The following is a 27,399-nucleotide window of genomic DNA, read 5'->3' on the forward strand; positions in this document are numbered from 1 at the left end:
TTTTTTTTTTTTTTTTTTTTATCAATCCGGAATGCTGGAATTTTTTCTTTAAAGGGGAACTGAAGTAAGAGGTATACGGAGGCTGCCATATTTATTTCCTTTTACTCAATACCAGTTGCCTGGCAGCCCTGCTGGTCTATTTCTCTGCAGTAGTATCTGAATAACACCAGAAACAAGCATGCAGCTAGTCTTGTCAGATCTGACTTTAAAGTCTGAAACACCTGATCTGCTGCATGCTTGTTCAGGGGCTATGGCTAATAGTATTAGAGGCAGAGGATCAGCAGGGCTGCCAGGCAACTGATATTGCTTAAAATGAAGTAAACATGGCAGCCTCCATATACCTCTCTCTTCAGTTCCCCTTTAAATTTTCTAAAGATTGTACGGTGTGTGTTAGATTGTCAATTTATGAATATACACCCCCTAGCAATTTTCTCAGAGTTTCCAATCAGTTTTATCATTATTGGGGAAAAATTTAACACGTGTGTGGTACATTGGTCATATTTTTGAAATGTTAAAATCAGTCAGAAAAATTGACTGCAATTCTTAAATTGAACAGATATTTAAAAAATTGTACGGTGTGTGGCCACCTTTAGGGTGACAGTGGCACAATGCGCTTTCCCAAACGCTAAACTCTTCAATGTCAGTAGAACTGTGACCACATCATAACTTGTGTAATTCCTTCAGAGCTCTAGGAACGTCCTTCCTTCTGTCACACACATATTACGTTACCTTGAGCAATCTGTGGCTCTTCGAAGAATTAAAGTGTACAAAACCATATATAACACCACAGCCTATTAATTAAGGAGTGCTTGGGCAACACTAACACTGCAAGGTGGCCTACTGAGCATGCCACTAGTGGCTGCAGCTCTCAAGCGTTACATGTTAAAGTGGACCTGAACTCTTGCACAGAACAGAAGGGAAACATATAGAAATGCGCCCTGTATGTATTTAGAGAGATCAGCTTGTCTAATTCCCCCTCATCTGTCATTAATCACAACTGTAATTTGATCCCTTGTGTCAGCTGACTGCCACGGCAGATCAGTTCATTTGAAAGCACAGAATGTTAACAATATATCTGCTTCCATGAAAGCAGGAAGTAGACATGCTGCATATTTACTGTAGGATTTGTACCCACTGCAACATATGTTTTTCTGTAAAAGTTATTATGCCGTTGCGCATCTTTTACAGCAGAGAGGAACTCCGCTTTCAATGCCACTGTTTTTGTTTGTTCTCCAGCCTTCAAAAGGCAACCTTATATAGTTGAAACTGTTTAATTGTAACCCGCAGAGTTTTCAGCATTGTCACTACTGTGACTTTGTTGTATGCTGGACTGATGTATTTGACTTTTAGTATTATTTAATGAATAGCACTCTCGCCTTGCTGCGCCCCTGGTTCGAATCCCAGCCAGAGCACTATTCTCCCCGTGTCTGCGTGGGTTTCCTCTGGGCACTCAGAGTTCCTCCAACATCCCAAAAACAAACCGAGAGGTTACTTGACTTCCCCTAAATTGGCCTTAGACTATGATAGACGTAGGACTATGGTAGGGATTAGATTGGGGTGGCTGAATTTCCTTGAGGGGACACATGCTGATGGGGAGAATATTTGGAATTAGCAGCTCTAATTGAGAACCTTTCTGCACTTTCTAATGACCATGTCCCCCAAGTGATCTTGCAGAGCTTCTATAAATCTCTCGATATGTTCTGCAGAGATATAAATGGCTTCCAGGCAGCTATTTGTAGCTAATAATAGAAACTAATAGGAAGTAAAAGAATGTCTCCGGCACAAAAGCCTGACAGATTTCACTCGCTCGGTTCTTTAGTGGATAATTGCTAGTGACAGAGACCGCATTGAAAATACACTGATTATGTGGCAGCCCTAGGAATAACGTGTTGTGACAAAGCTTCCTGAGGTGTTCAGGTGTACAACGTGCACCTTGGGTTCAAAGGAACAGGAATTCCTGATTGAGAAGTGCACAGCAATGACCACCGGTTGTGTTTTGTAACCACTTCCGTACTGATAGGCTCTGGCCCCTTAAGGATCAGATCCTTTTTTTCTCAGAATTTGTTGTGTGCTTAGCTCACGGGGTCAGGAGCCAATTAAATCGGTTTCTGGTTGGTGCACGGAACTCAGTTGTCCTTAGGGTTGCAGTGGCACCAGAGAGATGAAACTGCACGGCGAGAGCAATTGAAATTATGCTCTGGCAGGTATAAGAGGTAGTAAACAGGGTTTAGATTTCAATTATTTTTATACTCTGAAGAGGTTAAGTAAAGCCCTAGCTCAGGCTGTTTTTTTTGTTTTGTCTATTGTGTGGAGTATATTAAACCCGACCGCCCCGCACATTTCTCACTCCCGTGCGTGCCTGCAGACTTTTCAAGAGCTGCCCCCACCCTATGGAACTCCCTTCCACCGCCCATCAGACTCATCCTCTCCTTCAACACTTTTAAACAATCCCTCAATACCCACCTTTCAAGATGGCCTACCCACCCTCTATCATGCCTTACCTAATGATGTTGATCCAGGGATTTTATCTGATTGCCATCTGGAGTCGGGAAGGAATTTTTCCCTTTAGGGGCTAATTGGACCATGCCTTGTAAGGGTTTTTTCGCCTTCCTCTGGATCAACAGGAATATGTGAGGGAGCAGGCTGGTGTTGTACTTTATACTGGTTGAACTCGATGGACGTATGTCTTTTTTCAACCAAAATAACTGTAACCTTTCTCTGCAGAGCACCTATTCTGCAGCCCTACCTAGTGTGTCCTCCACTCTTCCCTTAGATTGCAAGCCTTTGGCAGGGTCTTCTCCCCTAGTGTATCCTTTGGCACCTTTCCCATGGACTGACTCGGACTTGAATTTCTGGATCTGTGTAACCAGCTCCCTAATCATATGAACATGTATATTGTACCCTGCGCGGTGGTAAGTGAAGAGGAGTCTTGGGTGGGGAACAGGTGACTAAAAACTCTTACCCTCCACCATGCTTCAAAGTGCACCATGCAAGGCCCAACACCGCACAGAAATCCTTTCACACAGAAGGTTTCATCAGCACAACTTAGAGCAGATTATAAATAATTGTCTTTTTTTTTTTGTTTGTTTGTTTTTTTCAATGTTCTCTGTAAAGCTCTGAAGAAAATGTCAGTGTTGTATAAATGCATTAGAATGCTTATACAGTATAAATGTTGCAATGCCAAGTATATTTCCACTGTTATATCCAGGGCTGTGGAGGCGGTACAATAATCTTCCGATTCCTCAGTTTATGAAGCCTCCGACTCCAGGTAGCCAAAATTGCTCCGACTCCACAGCCCTGGTTATATCTTTCCCACAGCTGATGTTCGCAGCTTCATTGTTTGTTTCCTTTGCCTGCATGAGCTGCCCTCTTGCTGGTGATGTTTGGACTAGACAAGTACAACAGGGGGATTTTAGTGTGTAATGCTGTTCATACACGGCGCGATTATGCACCAGTATCGAGCCAGCGGCTCAATGCCGTCTTGTGCGCGCGTATCGGTCCCCGCTGGCGCTCCTTATCAGCTGCTCTATTCCCCGCTATTGTCCGCCCGCGGGGATCGAGTGGGGAATCTATCCGGTGGGTCATCGGACCTGTCGGATATTATCAATCGAGCTATCAGCGGCTCGATTGATAAGGGAGAATCTATCCATGTATGCCCAGCATAAGGGCAGGGGGAGAATGAGAGAATCAATGAGATGCTAATCACGTTCAGTTGATCCAAATGTATGCAGCTGTGGTGGGGCAAACGTCTCTAACATTAGAGGTGGAGGCATCAAAGTGCACCCCCCCTCCAACAAAAACAAAAAACACATTTGTGTCCGGCCGCCCCAGTATGGGTAGTAAATGTGCTAAAAGTATTAGGAGGGCATCCTGCCCAGTTTAGCCAGCTCTGCCCTCTATTAGGTACATCCCTCCCCAGTATAGGTGTGCCACCTGCATTAGGCTGCCTCTGCCCCAGTATAGGCAGATTTGCCCCCTATAGTAGACAGCCTCCTCCACCCATTATAGCCAGATTTACCACCTGTATTGGGCAGTCTCTCCACCATTCCTGCCTCCCTCCCCCCCCCATACAGCCAGATGTGCCACCTGTACTAGGTAGCCCCCCCTCCGCATTATAGCCAGCTGAGCCCCCTTTATTAGACACCCCCCTCCCCAGTATAGCCAGGCGTGCCCCCTGCATTAGGCAGCTTCCCCCCCAGTATAGCCAGATTTGCCCCTGTAGTAGACAGCGTCCCCCTTCCCTCCCCCCACCCCATTATAGTCAGTCCCCCCCCCCCCCCCCCGTATTGGGCAGTCTCTCCACCATTCATTATCTTGAGGCTGCCGGGATCAGTCTTCTTCACCCTGTTGCACTGTCCCTCTGCCTCCTCTCTTGATTACTCCAGTGGCGCAGTAATAAGAGGCACCACTAGAGGACATCATAGAGAGGAGATGGGGGGACGGTGTGACGGGTGCAGAAGGCTGATCCTGGCGGCACCTCTGCCTTGGTCTGGCCCTGCTTGGAAATGAACTAGTCAGATGCAACATCTGCTGTGTTTCTATTGGTTCATTTGCAAGCTTCACAGACTTGCTTTGCTCTGAATCCTTACCATCTCACTTACCATTTCTACTTATTACTTCTTTGTGCAGGTTATGTCTCTGTGGGATTCAATTATTGTAAAGAGAAAGTGCCCATAGATCCTAGTAAGCTGTGCACTTCTTTACAGAACCTTGACTAATATTTATCTTCTGAAATGTCTCATTTCAGGGCTCTGTACACCTATGAAGGAAACAGCAATGACATCAGACTGGCGGGAACTGGAGGTGTGTGGTTTGTATATTGCAGTAACTGAATAGATATGTTGCTCTAGTTAGATATCTAACCACGTCCTTTCATCTGCATGTTACCTGCTATCAGCTAGTGCTCTTGTAGCTTTGTTAGCTCTTATAGCTCTAGTCTCAGTGGCTGCATAGTGTACTGGTTAAAGTGGACCTGAACTCTTGCACAGGACAAAAGGAAAACAGAGAGCTGCACCCTGTATGTATTTAGAGAGTTTAGATTGTTGCCATGTCCTCAATCCCGCTGATGTCACCAGGAGCGTACTGTGCAGACACAGACCATACTGGGCCTGCGCAGTATGCTCCTGGGGACATCCGCCGGTTCGAGGACACGGCAATGCAGGTGCAGTGGTTTTCAGACTTTAAAGTCTGAAATTCCAGAAGTGAACCGGAGGCGGAGCCGGAGCATTGGTGAGTGGCTACACGGGCACAGGATGTCTGCGGGGGGGCCATTAGAGGCCCCGGGTAAGTTCAACTCATTTTCCCCCGACCCCCCCCCCCACAGTGTCCCTTTAAAGTGGAGATGAAAACTAACTATCAATTAACTTGTCTATATATCTTATCTAAAGTGAGATAGTTTACACAGCAAATCTAGCTGCAAACCGCTTCAACAGTATATGATTATTTCTTCCTGTGTTTAAATGAGCAGCCATATTCTGCTTGTCATCACACAGGCAAGCTGCTCTACATCTTTACCTCTCAGCCTGTGAAAACTCCACCCCTCTGCCTCTGAAATCTCTGGCTGGTAATGCCTGCTCCGGGAAAAGCCGCCTCCTCCCCAGACTGAGCTCCCATGAGCATTTGCTACATGGGACTCAGAATGCCTAGGCGCTATAGGAGCTGTGGCCGAGGCTTATATTGTATTAAAACAAACAAAAAAACAAAAAAAGTATTTGGCTTGAGGTATGCCATATAAACTATATGTAAGGGGCCCAATTATGGAATGAGTAAAAGTTAATCTCAGATCCACTTTAATTGTCCCTCATTTGTGTCTAATCACTAGTTGTAATTTGATTCCTCGCCTGTGTTACATGACTGCCTATGGCAGATAAGCCCATTAGAAAGCACAGGCTGTAAACAATATGTCTGCTTCCATGAATCAGGAAGTAGAACCAGTGTAGATTTATTTTAGAGTATTGTATGAGCTGTAACAAAGAAATGTTCTTTGTTTAAAGGTTATTATGCTGTTGTGTATTTTTTAGAGCAGAGAGGACGTTCTGAGGTCAGGTCCGCTTTAAAGTGGATCCGAGGTGAACTTTTACACATTGCATAATTGTGTTCCTTTCCTATTGTTTATAGGGCATTCCTCAAGCCAAATACTTTTTTGTTTTTGTGTTAATGCTCTAATTCCCTATAAACTAAAAAAGCCACACCCACAGGGTTTCAGAGAGCCTTGGTAGTAGGAAGGGCTCATGGGAGCTCAGTCTGTGCAGGAGGAAGGGGAGGTGTTACTGGCCATTGATTTCATAGGCAGAGGGGAGGAGGGAGGAGGAGAGGGGATTAGGCTGATGGCTCAAGATACAGATAAGCCTGCCTCTGTGTAATGTTTAGAAACAACATGGCTGCTGTCATTGTATCACAGGAATAAATAATAATATTCTATTAAAACTGTTTGCAGCTAGATTTGCTGTGTAAACCATCTAAACTTTAGATAAGATATATAGACAAGTTACTTGTTATAGTTAGTTTTTCATCTCGGATCCACTTTAAGGGTTCTGTGATTGACTCAGGAGTCCAGGGTTCCAATCTCAGCACTTCCTGTTCAGTAAGGCAGCACCTATTCAGTAGGAGACCTTAGGCAAGACTCCCTAACACTGCTACTGCCTATAGGAGAAGAGCAGTATATAAATGTTCTGTGTCTTGTTATACTCCGCATACTGTGACCTAACTGTCTTCCATGTCCTCCTCTGCTCTCTTCCCTCCCTATCCCCGCATTTCCTACCCTCCTGGCTTTTACAGATGGTGGTCTGGAAGAACTGGTGGATGACCTGAGCAGTGGGAAAATCATGTATGCCTTCTGCAGAGTGCAGGATCCCAACTCTGGTCTCCCCAAATATGTCCTTATTAATTGGGTGAGTGAAGAGACCCTGTCATGTGATCAGAAATGTCATGATACTGCTTCATCCATGAACTAGTTTTTTTCTCTTCTCTCACTCTCTCCTTTCTCTATAGACAGGGGAAGGTGTAAATGACTCCAGGAAAGGAGCGTGTGCCAATCACGTCAGCACCATGGCTAACTTCTTAAAGGTACAAGCTCATGTTTTCTCGATAAAATTCTAAGTAGATGCCATAATCAAAATAAGAATGTTTATCCTTTAAAGCCCAACTGCAGGCGCAGATGTTTTCTTTAGCTGGCCATACATTCGATATATGGTCAGAATAAATCTTTTCGGTTGAGCGGAATCTATTACCTGAACACACATTGCCCAATGATTTGTAGTAGATTGCAGCCTGAAATCTATTGCAAATCGTCCTGTTGACTGATGCACCCGTCCACTCATCAAAGTGTGAAGTGTTCATGCAGTGCCTGTGTGCAGTGTTACACTTTCACCTGTGACGCCACACATGTGCCAGTGTCACCAGGTACCCGGTGCATGTGGTATGGTGGACACCGGAGAAGGCCAGGAGTCATACCGGTGGATAGGTAAGTCTTTAAAATGCTGCACCCGAGGAGTGGGGGCACAAACTTTTCACCTGGATGGGCACCAGCAGGGGGTCAATTGGGTCCATCAATTGACGCAATATCAACACAGTTACTGCCGCTCCCTTCCGACCTAGATTTTCAAGCATTCCTCATCGATCCATTCGACTGATTGATGGAATGATCGATCAGAGGGCAGCACCAATGCTCTTCCAATTGTACATAAATTATTGAATCGGGTCGATTGGGCCACAATATCAAGGGATGTATATTGCCACCTTTAGTTTTGTGCAGACACTAACTGGCAGAGCTTTTATCTGTGTATGACCATCGTCATTAGCTGATGTCCAAATGCGTTAAATACACTTGGTCAAGGGCCCCTACACCAGCCATTTCCTGCAGCACAGAATTCCAGCACTATAGGCTGCATGCTTCTCCTAAAGCTCTCCTCCACCTTCTTTCTAGCCTGGAGACCATAATAATGCCAAGCAACAGCACCCTTGTCCATAAACGCCTGTTAACCCCTTCATTATGCTGCTTCATGTTACCTGAGCAGATTTTCACAAGGGGATCTTTAGCTGCTAGAGCGTGGTCTGACATAAAGCAATAACACTAGGGTCTGAGCCCACTAAAGCAGTTGCACATCAGTGTAAGGCTTCGTTCACATTGAGTAAGTTGAGAAACTTTAAGCACATAATAAAAACTCATGCGTTGATGTGCATGTCATAACGTGCTGCAGTGTGTTTTTCAGTGTGCATTTCATAACGGTGCCGATTCCGATTTTTAATCGTTACTGCATGCTGCGATTTTTCCTCTGTTTTTCTGTTGATTGCATTCAGGGAAAATCGGAATTGCAAAACGGATTTGCAGTGTGCAGGGAGCCTCAGTCATATACTGTACTTTACATGTGAGCCAGCTTATTGCCCAACCCCTTGGAATCTTGTCATTAGGAAGATCATAGCCTAAATTAATTAGTTTTATGGACTCCAATAACAAATTTATAGGTTATATAAAGAAATGCGAGGAGAGGGCCAGCGCATACCACAAAGGCTGCATCTGAAATGACCAACAGCTCACATGTGCAGCACCTCTAATAAGCTATCTGCACACTTCACATTCAATTCAGATGCAAATGTAGCATTTGTTTTGGACACAGGGCATGCATTTTTAGCCTAATAGAGGTGGTGCATGCCTGAGCGATTAACCAGTCAATTGCAGCATGTTTTTAGGGATGCGCAACCCCCCCTTTTCATATATAGAGAAATGCTTCTCTAAATATATAAAAGGCTATTTAAATTATTAGCAGGCCAGATATACCTCAGCGGCCCAAACTCGCTGAACGCACATAACACAGCATTCCTAAAATTATAATGGGTGTGTATCTGTTTTATAAAAAAACTGTTTATGTACAGCCTGGGTCTTTACAGGTTGGAATATTGTCCTGAAAGTCCCACAGAGATGCAAAAAAAACTATACAAACCAAATCTAAAAAAATTACAACTTAATTAGGACGTAAATATTACCTGCCAAATCATTGTTCTCTAATCAGCAGAGCCCATTTAGGTGTTACAAATACCATCCATTCCTTTCTTAATGGAACCAGCAGTAGTGTATAAAGGATTGTACACATGTCGGATTTTCCCAAACGACCAGTCGTTTGAACAACCAGTCATTTGGGCGTCAAATCGGGCGTGTGTACGATCGGTCGTTCAGCTGATAAGACGGTTTTGGCGGATCGGTCAAATACAGTCTTATCAGCTGAACAACTGACCGTACACATGTCCAATTTGACGTCCAAACGACCGGACGTTCAAACGACCGGTCGTTCGGAAAAATCTGACGTGTGCGTGTTCCTTTAGCCATCATGAACACTCACAATCGCTGTGTGTTGCCCTCTTTTCCAAGTATCACCCCAGGCAACTGCCTGGTTTGCTTATGCCTAAAACCAACCCCGGCAATGAGAGTTGCAGTTGCTGTTTCACTTTTTCACCTGAAATGCAGTTTGTGTCTTGTAAAGCAGGGGAGGAAACGTGAGGAGGCTACAGTGTACTTGTAAATGTACTTTTCTTTAATACATCCTGCAGAAAGAAATCTATACATAAATTAGGCTGTACTGGGGCTTTGCATTGGCTGCTGCTGCTGATGATGATGATGATGATGATGTCACTAGAGGATGTATGTACTTATGACTTCAGTGTAGTTATATTATGAACTGGCTACTCTGCCAGCATGGACTGGTGTGTAGTATATACACTATATCAGTGCTGGTCAGCTTTGTGGACATGCTCCTGTGAGTCTTGGTCGGGGGGGGAGGGGGGGGGGGGCAACGTCCAGGCTTTGGGTGGAGATAAATGTGGGCGTGGCAGAAGTAGTGAGAGGAAGTGGAGTGACATGGCAAGCGCACTGACCGCAACAAGCGCTCTCAAGGGCCGTATGTGGCTTGCGGGCCGCCATTTTGGACAGTTCTGCTCTATATAATATGTAATTGTGTACTATGCTGGCCCTTTAATAGATTGAGACTCCGTCAGCAGGATTCCAGGTCATATAACTCCAAACAGAGCAGACTGTTCTTGATTCCCTGCCAAGCGCACATACAGAGATCCTATATGTTTTACCTTAGCAGCGTGGTCCAGACAGGAAAAGTTGACTCATACACATAAGAATCGTATTAGTGGTTGTACAGAGCAGGGCAGCTGATTTAAATCATTCCAGGCACCCTTTACAATAGTCACTGCTGCAGAACTGATGAGTCATCACATTGTCAGTCTACATTTCATGGAGTTCTGCAGATTGTGAGCCATTTATAGCTTTGCTTTTACTTAGCTTTTTATAAGTTATGCTGTGAAAAAAACAACTCCTCCATAGTGTGTACTGCATGTTGATTCTTGCATACCTTTTCTGGATTACTTGGCAAACTGTAATTAGATGCTTATCGTTCCGGATCAGCCACGCCCATTTTGTAAATGGTTTGGCAAAGTGTTTTTTTTTTTTTTTTTAACAGCAAACCTTTATGTAAAACATTAGGATTTTACCAGGCATAATTTCAGAACACAAACAGCCTGTGTTACTCAATCTGGCCAACACGTATATTTTTTCACCCAATATTCCAAACGAGAAATTCCTTTCTGAAAAGACACTGCACATCAATTTCCAGTGGATGCCCGCTGGGAATTTATTGAAAATTGATTGATCTGCAGAGGTGCACTGTTCAATGCAGTGCAAAAGCTATGGTCCATCGATTTGCCAATGACAATGTTTTCCATCCTGTCCGATCGATACTTTCGATTGATTTTTAGTCAAAATGGATCAAAAATCAATCGATCTGACATTTTTCGGGAATCGATTCCTAGCAGATGAATTGAATGAGAAAATCAATGTTTATGGGCACCATTAGAAGTACTCCAAACTAACAAAAGAAAGGCTTAAAGGAGAGCCCAAGGTGGGATTATACAATTAAAAAAAAAAAAAAAAACCTAGGCTACCTGATCCGGGGGGCGGGGTGGATCAGGAAGCCTCCATCTCCACCGCTTCGTTGACCTGCTAGGGCTCATTTACACTTTTGTGACCTCTGGCTCACAACGCTGGAAGGAGAGAAAAATGCTCTCCCAGCGTGCAGGGAGGCGGGTGAGCGTCAGGGGGCAGGACCAGGGAGAGAGAGCTGCCCAATGGCAGGTGGAGAAAGCTTGCAGGAACGCCTTTCTTCCCATTACCCTGCAAAATAGCAACAATTATTGTTGCTAATTTCAAAGGTTTATAGCGCGGCGGTGGGGGACACAGAGGCATGTTGTGAGGCAGAGAACATGCCTCTGTGTTACATCGCCCGACACCCCCAGCCCCCCCCGCAACCACCCCCCACCCCACTCCCGCACCGCCTCAGGTTTTCTTTAATGTGTGCGCCTGACTAATACTGGCTGCAAATGTAGCCTCTCGACTCATTAAGGGCACAGCTTGTGCGAATTTGCTTGCCAGAATCTCCCCCCCCCCCCCCCCCCCCTTCCCCGGCATGCAGCTGCGGTGCTTCTGGCCAGTTAGAGCGCTTGGGGCGCTGCTCATGCTGCTCCCCTTTCAGGGTGTCATGGGGGGTTTACTCGTGTGCCCCCGTAATGATGCAAATACTTTTGCATGGACTAACCCCCTCAGAGCTTAGCAGTGTAGTTAGTTCAAGACCCTGCATATTCCGGCAAGTGAATGCAAATTTCCACAAGCTGTGCCCTTAATGAGATGAGAGGCTAAATTTACAGCCATTGTAAGTGGGGTGCTGCTAGATTGAGCACACATTGAGCCTTCTTTTTGATAGTTTTGCTTAGAAGTACTGGAATGATCCTCCAATCAGTTTCTGGGAGACTAGAGGGTATGGTGGATAGAAGTCTCACCGTGCAACAGTAGGGTACTTACCTGGGGCTTCCTTCAGCCCCCTTTAGGCTGTTGGCTCCTTCGCCATCCTCCAGGGCTGCTCCGATTGTCTGCTGGCCATCTCGGTCTCTCCTTCCAGTTGCTGTGAGTCCCGCTATACTGTGCATGCGTGGCTGGCCGTACGCGCACTCATCGTACTCCCATCACCGGGAGCATTCAGCGCAGACAGGCTCGCTCGTGGCAACAGGAGCGCAAATTGTAGCATGGCGGGGTCGTCAGTACAGCATGACTGAGCTCACTGGAAGAACAGATGGGGCTGCCCATCGGACAATCTGAGCCACCCTGGAGGACGGCGAGAGAGCCAACAGCTTAAACCGAGGGCTGCAGGAAGCCCCAGGTAAGTATAAATGCTTTAATAATTTTCAGTACACTGTACCCTAGGAAGAATGTGTTTTAATGTTTTGGACACAGCGGCATGTTAGTGATTCCATCACATTCCTCTGTGTCCTTGCTTCTCTCCTGTGGGCCCCCCTGGCCACTGCAAGTAAAATACACAAAAGCTTTAAATAGTGGGGAAATCAATGCCTAGTTGTGGAATTGGGAGGATTAGGAGGCCCTGGATGACTCTGTATAGTGGGGATTGAAGATGAGAAAGAAGGGGAACTGGGGATAAAAGAGAGAATGCCACAGAAACATCCTCTACCTGTGTGCCTCATAAAGGAGGAGCTGTAGTCTGCACAGACTGGGGCCTGCTAGGAACATCTCAGGCTAATGTGGAAAGGAATGCTGAATCTTAGAGGACGACTGTAAGCTCAGCAAGAAGAAGAGATGAGATCTCAGGAAGCACATATGTGAAGAAGGAAATCTGAGCATTATGAGACATTGTGAAGAATGACTAATTCTACAGGCAGATGGTTACATGGAATTCTAAAAATACTCCTTTAGTATTCAGAGACCAAAAAGGAGCTAATTGTGAAAAAGTCAGTGTCATATTCTTGCTATGTCAGTTTGAAGAAAGCTCAGTGACACTTTTTTTTCAGACACTAGAACATCTGCGAGGCGCCATCTAACTAATGCAGAATTTAGCCTATCCTGAGCTGCAGCTGCTGCAAGAAGCCATGAAAGCTTATTGATCAGTGCTCTAGCAGCGACCACTGGTGTTTCTGTCTGCTGTATGGAGTGGCTGAATAGAGTACAGAAGAACCTTGGTTTACCTTGTCATAATTCATTCTAGAAGCATGCTTGTTTTCTCCATAAGAAACAATGGAAACTCGGACAATACGTTCCACAATTCAATAACCTTTCTTAGGGACGGTTTTACCATAAGGCACTGTAGGCATGTGCTTACAGGCAGCTGATGATGGAAGGGTGACTCACTCCCCTCCTCAAGCACTTCCCTCCTGCCTTCCCTATGCAGAGTCATGATGAGAATGTAAATGAGAGCTTAATCACCTTGCTCTTGACATTCCACTGACAAGATCTCCCTTCAGTCAGGGGACACCTCTAGCTACTTAATATTGAGGGTACTTCTAGCTACCTAATGCTAAGGTGTATCTGTAGCTACCTATGACTGGCAAGGGAAGTAAGGGGGAAGTGACAGCTGGGACACCCAAACATACTTGTGGAGTGATCGGGGGTTTGTAGGTTCATGGAGGGGGAAGTCTAGGGTGCCAGGACATCTGTGCCTATAGGCTCCTGTAAGGTAAATCTGGGCCTGACATTTCTAGAAAAGTGTTTGACAGCATAATGGACTGTAGAAAGTAAAATTACTGTACAAACAGTAAAGGTAGCCATACACTGGTCGATTTGCCATTAGATCGACCAGCTGACAGATCCCTATCTGATCGAATCTGATCAGAGAGGGATCGTATGGCTGCCTTTACTGCAAACAGATTGTGAATTGGTTTCAGCCTGAAAACGATCACAATCTGTTGAGCTGCTCCTGCCGCCTGTCTCCCCCCCCTCCGTATACATTACCTAAAGCTGGCTCCGGGTCCTCTTCTCCGCGCTGCACCCTGCACCGCATCCCAGCGTACACTGTGTCACTCCGTGACCAGAAAGTTCAAATAGAGCGCCCTCTATTTGAACTTCCTGGTCACTGCAGTGACACAGGAAGTTAATGTACGCTGGGATGGAAGCAGGAACAGAGCCATGCAGCGCGGAGAATATGCCCGGGAGCCAGCGCCAGGTAATGTATACCGGATCGGCCGCCGCTAGCGCAGCGCTCCCTACCCGCGGGCGATCGACGGTATTTTTCCGCACGGCGCGATCGACGGACCGATCCGGTTTCGGGAGGAAATCGGATCGGCGGGTGCGTTTAGCGCGAACGATTGGCAGCAGATTCGATCCCAGTGATCGAATCTGCTGTCGAAACGGCCGCAAATCGGGCCAGTGTATGGCCAGCTTAAAACAAATGTAAAAATACAGTACAGTAAATACAGAACCACAGGGAGTAAGAGGATGACAAACTCTTAAGCCCAATCTACACGATACGATTCTTTGTGTGATTCGATTACGATTCTATTTACGATCCGATTAAATCCGACATGCCCCAGCGGGATTAGATTCGATTCAGTTCGATTTGCCATTGTTTTGCAATGTCAAATCGAATTGAATCGAATCCTTATGAGACATGCCGGATTTAATCAGATCGGAAATGGAATCGTAATCGAATCGTACAAAGAATCGTATCGTGTAGATTGGGCTTTACAATTTCCTGTCAGATCGATGGGTCGAATCTATAAATTCCAACCCTTCCAATCAGGTTTCCAATGGTCTTTCTGATCGAATTTTTCAATCACTTCTGAACAAGATCAATAGGACCTGTCAGAAATGATCGTTTTGACCTAACTGTAAATTGCATGGTGTGTACCAGGTATTGGGCCTGGGACTCACCAGGAGCACTACACCAGTGGATCCCTATGGGGGTGCTCCCACTAGCAGCGATCACAAAACTCTACTTGCAGCATTTTGGGAGTGATCCCGGAGCAATCGCATCAGTGGCTTCAGTAGCCAAATCGCGATCACTTCGGCATCACGGGGAAAACACAGCACCTTCGCGATTCAGCAAATCGCAGGCGGTTTGCAATTGCTGCAAATTGCCCATAGGGGGTTCTAGACTTGACTTGCATGTCCTCCACTCTGTGTAATCCAAGTGCCTGTGGGCTTCCACTTCATCAGACACTGCTACACACAATCGCTGCAGCGTCTCGGTTCTGATGATGCAACGTGTACTTGTTTAGCGACGCCTCAGCCGTATATTGTGACATGATGGCGTGGCACACGTATGTGTTCCTCTCAGTGAAATCTCATTCATAATTTATAAAAAAAATGTTTTGCTTGTTTTGCAAATCACTTGCACACCAAGTTACTCACAATCCAGAGTTCCAGTGTATATTCATTCAGCTACTGTGCATGCAGTGCTTATACACCAGTATACAGCACTGCCTGATAGGGGTCCGGGAATCTTGCTAGCAGCATCTGCTCAGGCTGCAGTAGGCGTAGGCATTTTAGATGGTGCGCAGCTACTGCTCCGAGCCTGTCTACAACCACCTCTAGCGCCATAGTCTTGTTCCTCCTATCTGTATTCATACCTGTGCAAGGGCCACTTAACCTCCCTGGCGTTCAATTGTTGTGGCCACGCGTCCGCGGGAGGGAAATTTTTGATTTAAATTAGTTTTAAATAGTGTAGCTAGCACTAGGCTAGCTACACATGTGTCCGAAGTCCCCCGGCACCACTCTGATTCCCCGCTGGCTATATTTACCTAGCCGCGATCCCGCGAGAACCGCAACTTCCCCGAACAGCTTCTGTTGTCGCTATGGTGACAATCAGACATGACGTATGATGTCATGCGCAGTCCCGATCCTCCCCATAGCGACTCCTGGAGGCTATTGGAGAGGCTGCGCCATTGTGAGTTCCCGGGGGGAGGTATGCATAAAGGCAGTGATCGGGGGGATCAGAGGGTGCCGGCGGCGATCGGGGGACACGTGTAGCTAGCCAAGTGCTAGCTACATGATATAAAACAATTTTTACTAAAACAAAAACAAAAAAAAAACACCCGGGGCCATGCCATCCCCTGCGGCGGTATGGACGAGCTGAGCTCGTCCATACCGCTCAGGTGGTTAAAGGATACCCGAAGTGACATGTGACCATATGCAATTAACTTTTTCTTCTGAGTTTTCTCCTAGGTGATATTTTCAAACTTGTCAATAAAATGTATTTTAACTCACCAGCAATCAAAAAAATACTCAATAATTTTAATAGTACCATTTCACCTACTTTTTGGTAATTTTTCCATTGCAAAGTGCTGAAAAGTTATTCTAAATTGAAGATGAAACCTTATCTCCCAGGAGAAAACTCAAGAGAAAAAGTGAATTGCATATGGCCAATGATGAGATAGACATGTATGTACAGTGCCTAGCACACAAATAACTATGCTGTGTTCCTTTTTTTCCTTTCTCTGCCTGAAAGAGTTAAATATCAGGTCTGCAAGCGGCTGACTCAGACAGGAAGTGACTACAGTGTGACCGTCACTAAAGAAATTCCCCTTTTTATCTCTTTCTTGCTCTCTGAAGCAATTTTCTGCTAGGAAAGTGTTTTATAGTTGGAATTTCTTATCAGTGAGGGGTCACACTTCCTGTCTGAGTCAGGAATGAGTCAGTCACTTACATACCTGATATTTAACTCTTTCAGACAGAGAAAGAAAAAAAAAAGGAACACATCATTGTTATTTGTGTGCCAGGCACTGTCTATTTCATCATGTCACATGTCACCTCGGGTATCCTTTAACTTGTTACATCCTGGGACACCTGTACAGATAGAATGGTTGGGTGCAGCCTATAAAATGAGGAGAGGGTAGGGTCTTTTATAGTAAACAATGGTCAGCATGGTACACAAGCTTCCTTAGCCTTTATCTGTGTATAATGTTCACAAGCCACTTAAAATGACCCTGTAGTGAAAGAGCGATGGAGGCTTCCATCTTTATTTCTCTTTTCAGACCGGTTTTACACTTGTTTTATGCGATGCAGTGTTTTAAAAATTAATAACGTTACATCAGGCTAGAGATGATCAATGAGATGCAAATATTTCTGAGTTCATGCAGGATTATGTAAATTTATGCAGCTTGAAAATGGACCAGTCAGTGTAAGGCTCCCTGCACACTGCAAATCCGATGTGTGTTTCTGACTTTGATTCCGATTTGCAATTCTGATTTTCCCTGAATGCTATCAACAGAAAAACGCAGAAAATAACGCAGTATGCAGTAACTATTAAAAACCGGAATCGGGATCGCATGTAAAAGAAAATGATTAAAAAATCGGAATTGTGTGCAGGGAGCCTAAACCTTGGTGGGACTTGACTGGTTCATGTTCAAGCTGCAAACATTTGCACACAAATTTACATAATCCTGCATGAACTCAGAATTATTTGTATCTCATTGATCATCCCTCCATCACAGTTAGAACCGAGAATCAGAAACCACGCAATTCCAGCAATGGTTACCTGACTGTTGCTTTTTTTATGTACTTTTTGCATTGTTACCTTTTTTTTTTTTATCAGTAAAACCGCAACAAATTAAGTAAGAGTTTAGGAGATAAGTAACTCCAAGCTTAAAATATAAATATAGATTTAATACAAAAAAATGTATTTGATATAAATAAAACCTTGAGCCTTGTGTCTTCATTTCCTGTACTATGTGTTGGTTCTGTCTCCTCAGGGAGCCCATGTTACGGTCAATGCCCGTGCTGATGAGGATGTAGAACCAGACTCTATAATGGAGAAGGTGGCTAAAGCTTCTGGAGCCAACTACAACTTCCACAAAGAGAGCAGCAGAGGTGCAGACGCTCCGCAGGGCCCTGTGGTGAGTCTTCCTGTCAGAATTGCTTGTGCTTAGAACAGGGTGGCCAAACATTTTGGACCAAAGGCCATATCACCAGTCTTGCAATTGCTAGAAGGCCGAGCTAGCAACATTAAAGACCATTTTTTCCTGATTGCCCCTAGGTACAGTATGCCTATTATAGTTTTGTCAAATAAGCTGCATAATTTGTTGCCGCTTTATAAATACAGTAAATAAATAAAACATTTATATGGGAAATAAACCATATTCCATGTGTGCTGTCAACATATCCTCTTCAGTGTGCAGTGGTGGCTACTAAGGAGTGGCTGCAGCTGCTGACATAGTGGCGGCTGCTAATGAATGGGTGCTGCTGGCATATGTGGCGACCCTTCATTGAAGTCCAGGCCCACGTATGTGTTTTTTCTCCTATTTTCCATTGTCCTTTAGTAATCACTATAAGGCTACATAAAATGGCTGACATTATCCAGTGTATACTGATCTACACTCCGGCAGCCATTTCTGTGTAGTCCTATGCTAATTACAATGGCACTGTAAGAGAGCAGAGGGGAGGACAGAGTGGAGACACAGGTTATTCTTAAACATTGATGCATGTGGCGCCACAGCAACGGCCTGCGGGCTGCATGCAATGAAATTCTCACAGGAGCTTTGGGGGCCCCTGGAAAAGGCTTGGCGGGCCGCATTTGACCCTCTGGCTGGACTTTGGCCACCCCTGGCTTTGGAGAACGCGTTCCTGACTTCTCATTAAATAAAAGAAATGCTGCATACTGGAATACTGCTAGAGCGCTACACCACTGAATGTGCTTCATATATTAACTGTGGCCATTGATTTTGTCTGTCCAAAGGCTAGCGATGGGTCAATGGAAGCCGGGTCTGGCAATCAATCACTAACGGATTGGGCAGGGAGTAGCATTAGATCTAGCACCATTCGATCTCTATCGGGTTTTAGCAGAAACCTGATGGAGAATTGATTAAAGTGTAACTGTCGGGCATAAAATAAAAAATCAATTCTTTATTTTTATCTGGTAAACAAGTAATACGGATGCTAACCAGGCAATCCAAATGTTAAAATCACTATTACTTGTAAGATAAATGATCATTCCCCGGTTTACCTGACTCTTATTTGGGACACACAAAATTCAGTACACAAAAAGGAAGTTGCAGGGCATGCTGGGTTGTCCTTTTTTGCTTCTCTAATTCCCCCCAGACTTAACTAATGCAGCCTGATTGGCTGAAGCCTCTTTCCCTACGGTTTTCCCCTCCCACACCTCTGTTCCTCTGTGATTGGCCAATATTTCTCATGCTGAGACAATGCACTTTCCAGAGTGGGTGGGCAATGCATACACAATCAGGCAGAGGAGAGTAAGGGAGGAAATGACATCTGGATTGGCTTCAAAATAGCCACAGTTAAAATGGGAAATGCTAAGAAGGATCACTAAAATCAAAATGTGGACAGTGCAATACATATGTTATGCAAGTAGAGAAAGTATTCATCGACTAATATATGTGGGTTTTTTTTCTGAGATAGTATGGCTGACCGCTCCTCTTTAAATCACTGTCTAATAACGTGCTGTTCAGTTCAGTGTGATTTCTCCCCCTGCCACTGTAGTGGTCAATTAGACTTTAGATAAATTAACAGTCCAGAGTTGATTGGAAGCTCATTGGTCAGATATTTTGGCGTCCACAGATTTGATTACACTGACGCACCAGGAAATTGAACTGTGTATGGCCATCTTAAGAGAGGCATTGTGGGAAATTGAGAGATGGATGGTTTAAAGATTAATTTAGAGACAGATAAATAAATAGAGAATCAAGTAGACTGGTGAGGAAGAGGCGGAGGGATGGGTAGTTTGCTGCATTGTGGATGGGCTCTGAGATGTATAGAAGAACACAGTAAGTGACCAAAGACATTGGCACAGGTGAATATATAATACATGTAGCGATAAAATATAATAAGATAGCCAGCATTGTCAACAGCCGCCAAACTTTTAACTAAGGAGCAGGCACCGACGAATGGTAAGTTAGTAGTAACTGAAGAGTAAATTTTACCAGAGCCCAACCATCTATCGTCTCTAGAACTGTTGCGACGCTCCGAACTCCGCCGTTTACAGTACGTGCGTCGCCCATAGACTTGCATTAACCCAAGTTCTGTGCATTAAAGCGGGAGTGTCACCATAAAAATGAAATTTCAAAAGCAACTGGTCTGAGTGTATTAAGTGATAACGATGCTAATCCTGCACTCAAAACTTTTTCTGCTGTTGTGATTTGGAATTATCACATACTTAAAGGGACTAAAAACCTGGGGCTTCCACCAGCCCCCTGCAGCTGTCCGGTGCCCACGCAGTCGCGCCCAGATCCTCCTGTATCCGCTGGCGGCTACTTACTGTTTCGGCGACAGGCTGGGAACGCGGGTGATTCTTTGCGTTTCTGGCCGCAATAGCAGTATAGAGGGCGCTATTGCGGCCAGGAACGCAAAGAATCACTTGTGTGCCCAGCCTGTCGGCGCCTGTCGCCAAAAAAGTAGCCGCCAGCGGGGACAGGAGGATCGGAGCGAGACTGCGTGGGCAACAGACAGCTGCAGGGGGCTGGTGGAAGCCCCAGGTGAGTAAAACTCATTTTTTTTTAGTTAGCCTTAAGTGACCCTTTAACCTCTTGAGGACCGCAGTGCTAAACCCTCCTAGTGGCCAGGCAATTTTTAGTAAAATAGGCCACTGCAGCTTTAAGGTTAAGCTGCAAGGCCGCACAACACAGCACACAAGTGATTCCCCCCCCTTTCTCACCACCAACAGAGATCTCTGTTGGTGGGGTCTGATCGCTCCCCCATGTTTATTTTATTTTAATAAATATTGTTGTTTCTATTTTTATTACCTAAAAAAAACCCTGTTTCTTTAAATATCTTCCCTCCCCACAGCCAGCCAATTATGGCGATCGCTGTCATAGGCTTCTGCCTATGAGAGCTGATCGCTCTCTTGTCCCCAGTGCAGCACTGCTGCTGATCGCAGAGCTGCACCATTAGACGGCGATCACGCCGTCTAACAGTCTCCCGAGCGGCAATAGCCGCTCGGAGACTGAAGGCGGGGCGGAGCTCCGCCCTCCAAGCAGGAGATGTGCGCGATCTCCTGCAAAACAGAGCCCCAGGACTTTACGCCAATCGGCGTTAGGCAGTCCTGGGGCTGCCGCCACGCCCATCGGCGTGACGCGGTCGGCAAGAAGTTAAGGAGCACTGGCCCTTTAGTAGTCAGTGCCAAATAGTTGCAGGTTCTTTTTATCTATTATATATTCCTCCTCTTTCCTTTATTTCCCTGCCTAGCTGCTTATCTGAAACACGATCCCCATGCTCACTTATGTTTACATGCAAGGCTGAGGTGACTCAGCGATTTGGAGGAGAAAAGAAAAAAAAAGTAAAGGGCAGAAATGACATCAGGATTTAGCCTAAACTGTGGGCAAAAGAAATGGTTCCCACCAGGAACAGAATTCTCTTCATTTACTATATAAAATTCACTGAAATCAAAATGTGGACAGTACAATACATGTGTTATGTACCATAAGTGGATCAAGTATTTATCTACTTATATATGTGTTTTTATCCCTGGCATAGTATGGGTAATCCTACTGCTTTAAGCACAGTGCATGCAGTAAAGCGCTGCTGCCCCTCCATCAGCTCAGATACTTCCAACGGACCGCAGCAAGTGTGAAAGTCTCCATAGACTTGTATTGCTTTTGCGGACCCTTGTGGTAAAATAGGGTAATGTAACGTAGGAATTACCTGCATAAATATAACACACATTGCCTTTGATTGTTGTGTGTTTCAGTCAAGAGCAGTTTTCATCGCCCACCTCCATGTTGTGTGTATGTGTCAGTCCTGTCAGTGGTGACCTGATGATCCTGTAGTATCACCAGTGAGCAGAGTAGCCTGTACTTTCTACATCAGACTGAGCTGAAAGGCAGCAGAGTCTGGAAGTGAGAAAGTGATGCGAGTTCTAGAGACTAATATCTGAGGTTTTTCTCTTTTTCCCACAGGGCTCTGTTTACCAGAAGACAAACGCGGTATCTGAAATTAAACGTGTAGGAAAAGAGAACTTCTGGGCTAAAGCTGAGGTGAGGTTACTGATGGAGGAGAATCAGTCATAACGGAGCTGTGTATGAATCTGAATATTTAATCATTATTACCACTGTGTAAATGTGCTCATGATGGACCTATGTATTCCTTCTTCTTTTTTCCTTGAGAACAGCATTGGAGTTGATCCTCAAAAGACTATTCACAGGGCAGCAGTTGTGCTAAATAACTGATCAGCTGTCAGGGCCGGGTTTACCATAAGGCACTGTAGGCATGTGCCTATAGGCGCCTGATGATGCAAAGGCGGCCCACTCCCCTCCCCAAGTGCCTCCCCTCCCTCCTTCCCTATGCAGAGTCCCAATGAGATAATAAATAAGAGATTCCTCAACCTGCTCTCGGCATTCAACTGACGAGCTCTCCCTTCAGTCAGAGGCACCTCTAGCTACCTAATACTTGGGGACAACTCGAGCTACTTAATATTGAGGTTCCTTTAGCTACTTAAAGGGGAACTGAAGAGAGAGGTATATGGAGGCTGTCATGTTTATTTCCTTTTAGACAATACCAGTTGCCTGGCAGCCCTGCTGATCCTCTGCCTCTAATACTATTAGCCATAGCCCCTGAACAAGCATGCAGCAGATCAGGTGTTTCAGTGGTTCAGACTTATAAGTCTGATCTGACAAGACTAGCTGCATGCTTGTTTCTGGTTTTAATCAGATACTACTGCAGAGAAATAGACCAGCAGGGCTGCCAGGCAACTGGTATTGATTAAAAGGAAATAAACAGGACAGCCTCCATATACCTCTCTTCAGTTCCCCTTTAATACTTGGGGGCAACTCTAGCTACTTAATGTTGAGGGTACGTCTGGCTGGAAGCAGTAGATTTGGGCGCATGAGACAAGTGGACAAAAAGGGCGCCCCATTCACTTCCATTATAAATATCGTTTAATGGGCGCTGAACAGGGAAAAAAAGGCGCCAGAGATTATTAACGTTTTAACAAACGGCGCCCGGAGATTTTTAAGGATTTATAACGGCGCCCGGAGATTTTTAAGGATTTATAACTATGTTTGTGATGATTTAAGTTTACAAAATGAGCCCGTGACGAATAACGTTTATGAAGATACTAAATCACTATTTCTAAAACATTTCTAAAACATTATTATCCACCCAAAAAAATAATTTACATTTTTTTCTTTACATTTTTTATTTATTAATGTCTGTAAAACATTATTATCCATAGGGGGTTTTAGGTTTAGGCACCAACAGGGGGGTCTTAGGTTTAGGCACCAACAGGGGGGTCTTAGGTTTAGGCACCAACTGGGGGGTCTTAGGTTTAGGCACCAACTGGGGGGTCTTAGGTTTAGGCACCAACTGGGGGGTCTTAGGTTTAGGCACCAACTGGGGGGTCTTAGGTTTAGGCACCAACTGGGGGGTCTTAGGTTTAGGCACCAACTGGGGGGTCTTAGGTTTAGGCACCAACAGGGGGGTCTAGGGGTTAGGGATAGGTACAGGGAGGGTTTTTAATAAACGTAAATATAAGTTTCACTTTACAAACAGGGAAGATTAACGTTTTAAGAATTGCCGATCTCATACACATTATTTAGTGATTTATAAATTCTTAAAACACTATAAACGAAATTCTACACAATATTTCTATAAACGATATTTCCATTTATCGTTTATACCACGCGCCCTTTTTTCCCGACGCCCTTTTCGTACGTACGCCTCGCTACCTAATACTAGGGGCCACCTAGTATTGACTACCTAGGATGGACAAGGGAAGTAAGGGAGAAGTGACAGCTGGGACAGCCAACTCACTTGTGGTGCTGTTCGGCAGGGGTTTGTAGATTCCTAGAGGGCAAAGTCTAAGGTGCCAGGACATCTGTGCCTATAGGCTTCTCTGAGGAAAATCCGGGCCTCTAAGCTGTATTCGAGCAGGCTATTCACAGTGCAGCAGCTGTGCTAGATGACTGATCGGCTGTATTCAGGCATACTATTCACAGGGCAGCAGCTGTGCTAGATGACTGATCAGCTGTATTCAGGCAAACTATTCACAGGGCAGCAGCTGTGCTAGATAACTGATCAGCTGTATTCAGGCAGACTATTCACAGGGCAGCAGCTGTGCTAGATGACTGATCAGCTGTATTCAGGCAGACTATTCACAGGGCAGCAGCTGTGCTAGATGACTGATCAGCTGTATTCAGGCAGACTATTCACAGGGCAGCAGCTGTGCTAGATGACTGATCAGCTGTATTCAGGCAGACTATTCACAGGGCAGCAGCTGTGCCAGATGACTGATCAGCTGTATTCAGGCAGACTATTCACAGGGCAGCAGCTGTGCCAGATGATTGATCGGCTGTATTCAGGCAGACTATTCACAGGGCAGCAGCTGTGCCAGATGACTGATCAGCTGTATTAACCACTTGAGGACCCAGCCTTTACCCCCCCCCGTAAGGACCAGCGCTGTTTTTTATGATCTGTGCTGGGTGGGCTCTGCAGCCCCCAGCACAGATCAGGTGGCATGCTGAGCGATCAGATCGCCCCCTTTTTCCCCCCTATGGGGATGATGTGCAGGGGGGGGTCTGATCGCTCCGGTCGGCAGGCATGTTGCGGGGGGGGCACCTTAAAGCCCCCCTCCGCGGCGAAATTCCCCCCTCCCTCTCCTACCTGTCCCCCCTGGTGATCGGGGCTGCACAGGACGCTATCCGTCCTGTGCAGCCTGTGACAGGATGTCCTCTGTCACATGGCGGCGATCCCCGGCCGCTGATTGGCCGGGGATCGCTGATCTGCCTTACGGCGCTGCTGCGCAGCAGCGCCGTTCAATGTAAACAAAGGATACATACGTCTCCTGCGTTTACATTTAGTCTGCGAGCCGCGATCAGCGGCTCGCAGGCTAATCACGGAGACCCGCTCCGTGATCTAACAGGAAACGGCCGCTCGCGTGAGCGGCCTTTCCAGATTAATTAGGGAGGCACCTGGCGACGCAAATCTGCGTCGCTGGTCCTCCAGCTACCACTTTGCAGCCGCACGGTATGAGTGTGCGATCGGCAAGTGGTTAAGGCAGGCTATTCACAGGGCATCCGCTGTGCTAGATGACTGATCAGCTGTATTCAGACAGACTAATCGCAGGGCAGCAGCTGTGCTAGATCAGTGTTCCCCAACCCTGACCTCAAGGGCCACCAACATTGCATGTTTTGTGGGAATCCAAAGAGGTAGTTAATCAGCTCAGCTGAGACACTAATTACCTCACCTGTGCAGGTTTGTGGTTTTCTGTAAAACATGTACTATTGGTGGGCCTTGAGGACAGGGCTGGGGAACTCTGTGCTAGATAACTGATCAGCTGTATTTAGGCAGATTCATTGTGTAGCAGCTGTGCTAAGATTACTGATCAGCTATATTCAGGCAGGCTAATCGTAGGCCAGCAGCTGTGCTAGATGACTGATCAGCTGTATTCAAGCAAATTAAAGCTAAAATTATTATTAGTATCCTATATGTTATTCCAGGTAATGTGCTGTGTGTGTGCCAAATTTCATTCAAATCCGTTCAGCCTTTGTTGCGTGATTAACAAACATCCAAACTTTAGCATTTATAATATTAGTGAAACCCATGCACACATACAGTATATGACTTTTTTTCATGTACATTGAGCTGCTTTTGACAATGAAGGCACAGAGGGGTGACCAAATGTAGGGGCAGATATGTGATCTTTTTTTTATTTTTTTTATTTTCAGCATGCAGCAGTTATTGCATTGTAACCATTGCATAGTACATTAAGCTTTATTTACTTACAGAAAGATGAAGAGGAGCGCAGACAGGAAGAGCTGAAGCGGTCAGCCCTGGAAAGAGAGCGTCTAGAAAGAGAGCGTAAAGAGAGGGAGCAGAGAGAGGCAGAGGAGAGAGAGAGGCGGTTTAAGGCGAGAGCCGGGGAAATTGATGCTCAGAGGTCAGTGGGTGGTAAAGATCCAACACTTCAGTGATTGTAAAGGTGCGTGTTTCTGAGATTCTCTGATAACCCACCTCTGTTCTTGTACAGGAAGGTGCAGCAGGACACGGAGAAGCAGGAACGGGTGAGTAGAACAGAGGCTATTTGGGGACAGATAGACTGTGAAATGCATGTATCATTGTCCTCACAACTAGTGCTGACTCCTTCTTTTTCCATTATTTTTGAATATCAACGAGCATGATTAAAGGATCCTTAAAGGACAACTGTTGTGAGAAGAATAGGAAGGCTGCCATATTTGCCTGGCTGCTATGCTGATTCTCTGCCTCTAATACTTTTATCCATAGTCCCTGAATAAGCATATGCAGATAAGGTGCTTCTGACAGTCAGATCTGACAGGATTAGCTGCATGCTAGTTTCTGTGGTGATTCAGACACTATGGCAGCCAAATAGACCAGCAGGGCTGCCAGGGAACTGGTGTTGTTTAAAAGGAAATAAATATGGCAGCCTTCATACTCTTCTCACTTCAGTTGTCCTTTATACAAAAAAGATATGACTTGTCCATTCACAACATTAGCATCATCTGGATACCTTCTATAGAGAACAGTTGGTCTCACATAGGCCTCTTTTCCACTCGTTTGTCCAGCAGCTCAGCCACAAGCATCGTTTAGGTGCAATTACATGCAGCTGAATGGTGGTGAAAAAACATCTTGTTGCATCTGAGAATGGCAACCACCATGCTCAGCTGATTATTATTTAGTATTTATATAGCGCCAACATCTTCTGCGCTGTACAGAGTAAATTGTCTTGTCACTTAACTTTTCCTTTAGAGGGGCTCACAATCTAATCCCTAACATAGTCATATGTCTATGTATATATTGTGTAGCGCCTGTATCCTAGTCTAGAACCAATTTAGGGGAAGCTAGTTAACTAACTTATCTGTATGTTACTGAGATGTGGGAGGAAACAGAGTGCCCAGAGGAAACCCACGCAGACACGGGGAGAACATACTAGCACAGTGCAGATAATGTCCTAGCTGGGATTCGAACCGGGGACCCAGCACTGCCAGGCTAGAGTGCTATCCACTATGCCACTCAAATGCTGCATTTGGGGGGGGGGGGGGGGGGGAGAGACACCTGTCAGTTGCCCGTGCTGAGCGCTAGCAAGCGCCCGGCCTGAGAACGGAAGCAGCTGGCAGGCAATGATTTAGCTGCTAGTGGAAAAGAGGCTTCATCAAGCCAGATTTCAAATTGCTGTGAATTAAATCTGATTTTCAGAAAGACAACATGGACCACAATCAGGGGGGCAAAGTATTGGAAGGAGGAGGTTACCAGGTTGGTTTTGTGGCAGCAGTGTGTCACCTTATCAATTTTCCCAAAATGATCATGTCGCCACAGAGGGCATTATAGAATTAAGGTTTTATCTGTCACGTAACTGAGACTGTAAAGCTAGCAGTATGGCCAAGCTGGAAATGCAGCAGCCCATAAGTCCAGAGCAGATAAGGAACTCCTTGCTTTCTCTGGATATGCTACATACAGTGGAGGAAATAATTATTTGACCCCTCACTGATTTTGTAAGTTTGTCCAATGACAAAGAAATGAAAAGTCCCAAACAGTATCATTTCAATGGTAGGTTTATTTTAACAGTGGCAGATAGCACATCAAACGGAAAATCAAAAAAATAACCCTAAATAAAAGATAGCAACTGATTTACATTTCATTGAGTGAAATAAGTTTTTGAA

At 45.3% G+C, this 27,399-nt stretch overlaps 1 protein-coding gene across 1 annotated transcript in view; it reads left to right on the forward strand.

The window, feature by feature from the left end:
- Positions 1 to 27,399, forward strand: part of DBNL (drebrin like) — a 68,589-nt gene that overhangs the window by 17,158 nt on the left and 24,032 nt on the right. The window contains exons 2-8 of the mRNA XM_068274753.1: positions 4,748 to 4,803; positions 6,778 to 6,890; positions 6,991 to 7,065; positions 17,527 to 17,670; positions 21,685 to 21,762; positions 25,510 to 25,661; positions 25,752 to 25,785. Coding sequence (XP_068130854.1) covers positions 4,748 to 4,803; positions 6,778 to 6,890; positions 6,991 to 7,065; positions 17,527 to 17,670; positions 21,685 to 21,762; positions 25,510 to 25,661; positions 25,752 to 25,785 — 652 coding nt within the window. The remainder of the gene's footprint in view (positions 1 to 4,747; positions 4,804 to 6,777; positions 6,891 to 6,990; positions 7,066 to 17,526; positions 17,671 to 21,684; positions 21,763 to 25,509; positions 25,662 to 25,751; positions 25,786 to 27,399) is intronic.

This window comes from Hyperolius riggenbachi, chromosome 3 (genome assembly GCF_040937935.1).
Source record: "Hyperolius riggenbachi isolate aHypRig1 chromosome 3, aHypRig1.pri, whole genome shotgun sequence".
Classification (NCBI taxonomy): domain Eukaryota; kingdom Metazoa; phylum Chordata; class Amphibia; order Anura; family Hyperoliidae; genus Hyperolius; species Hyperolius riggenbachi.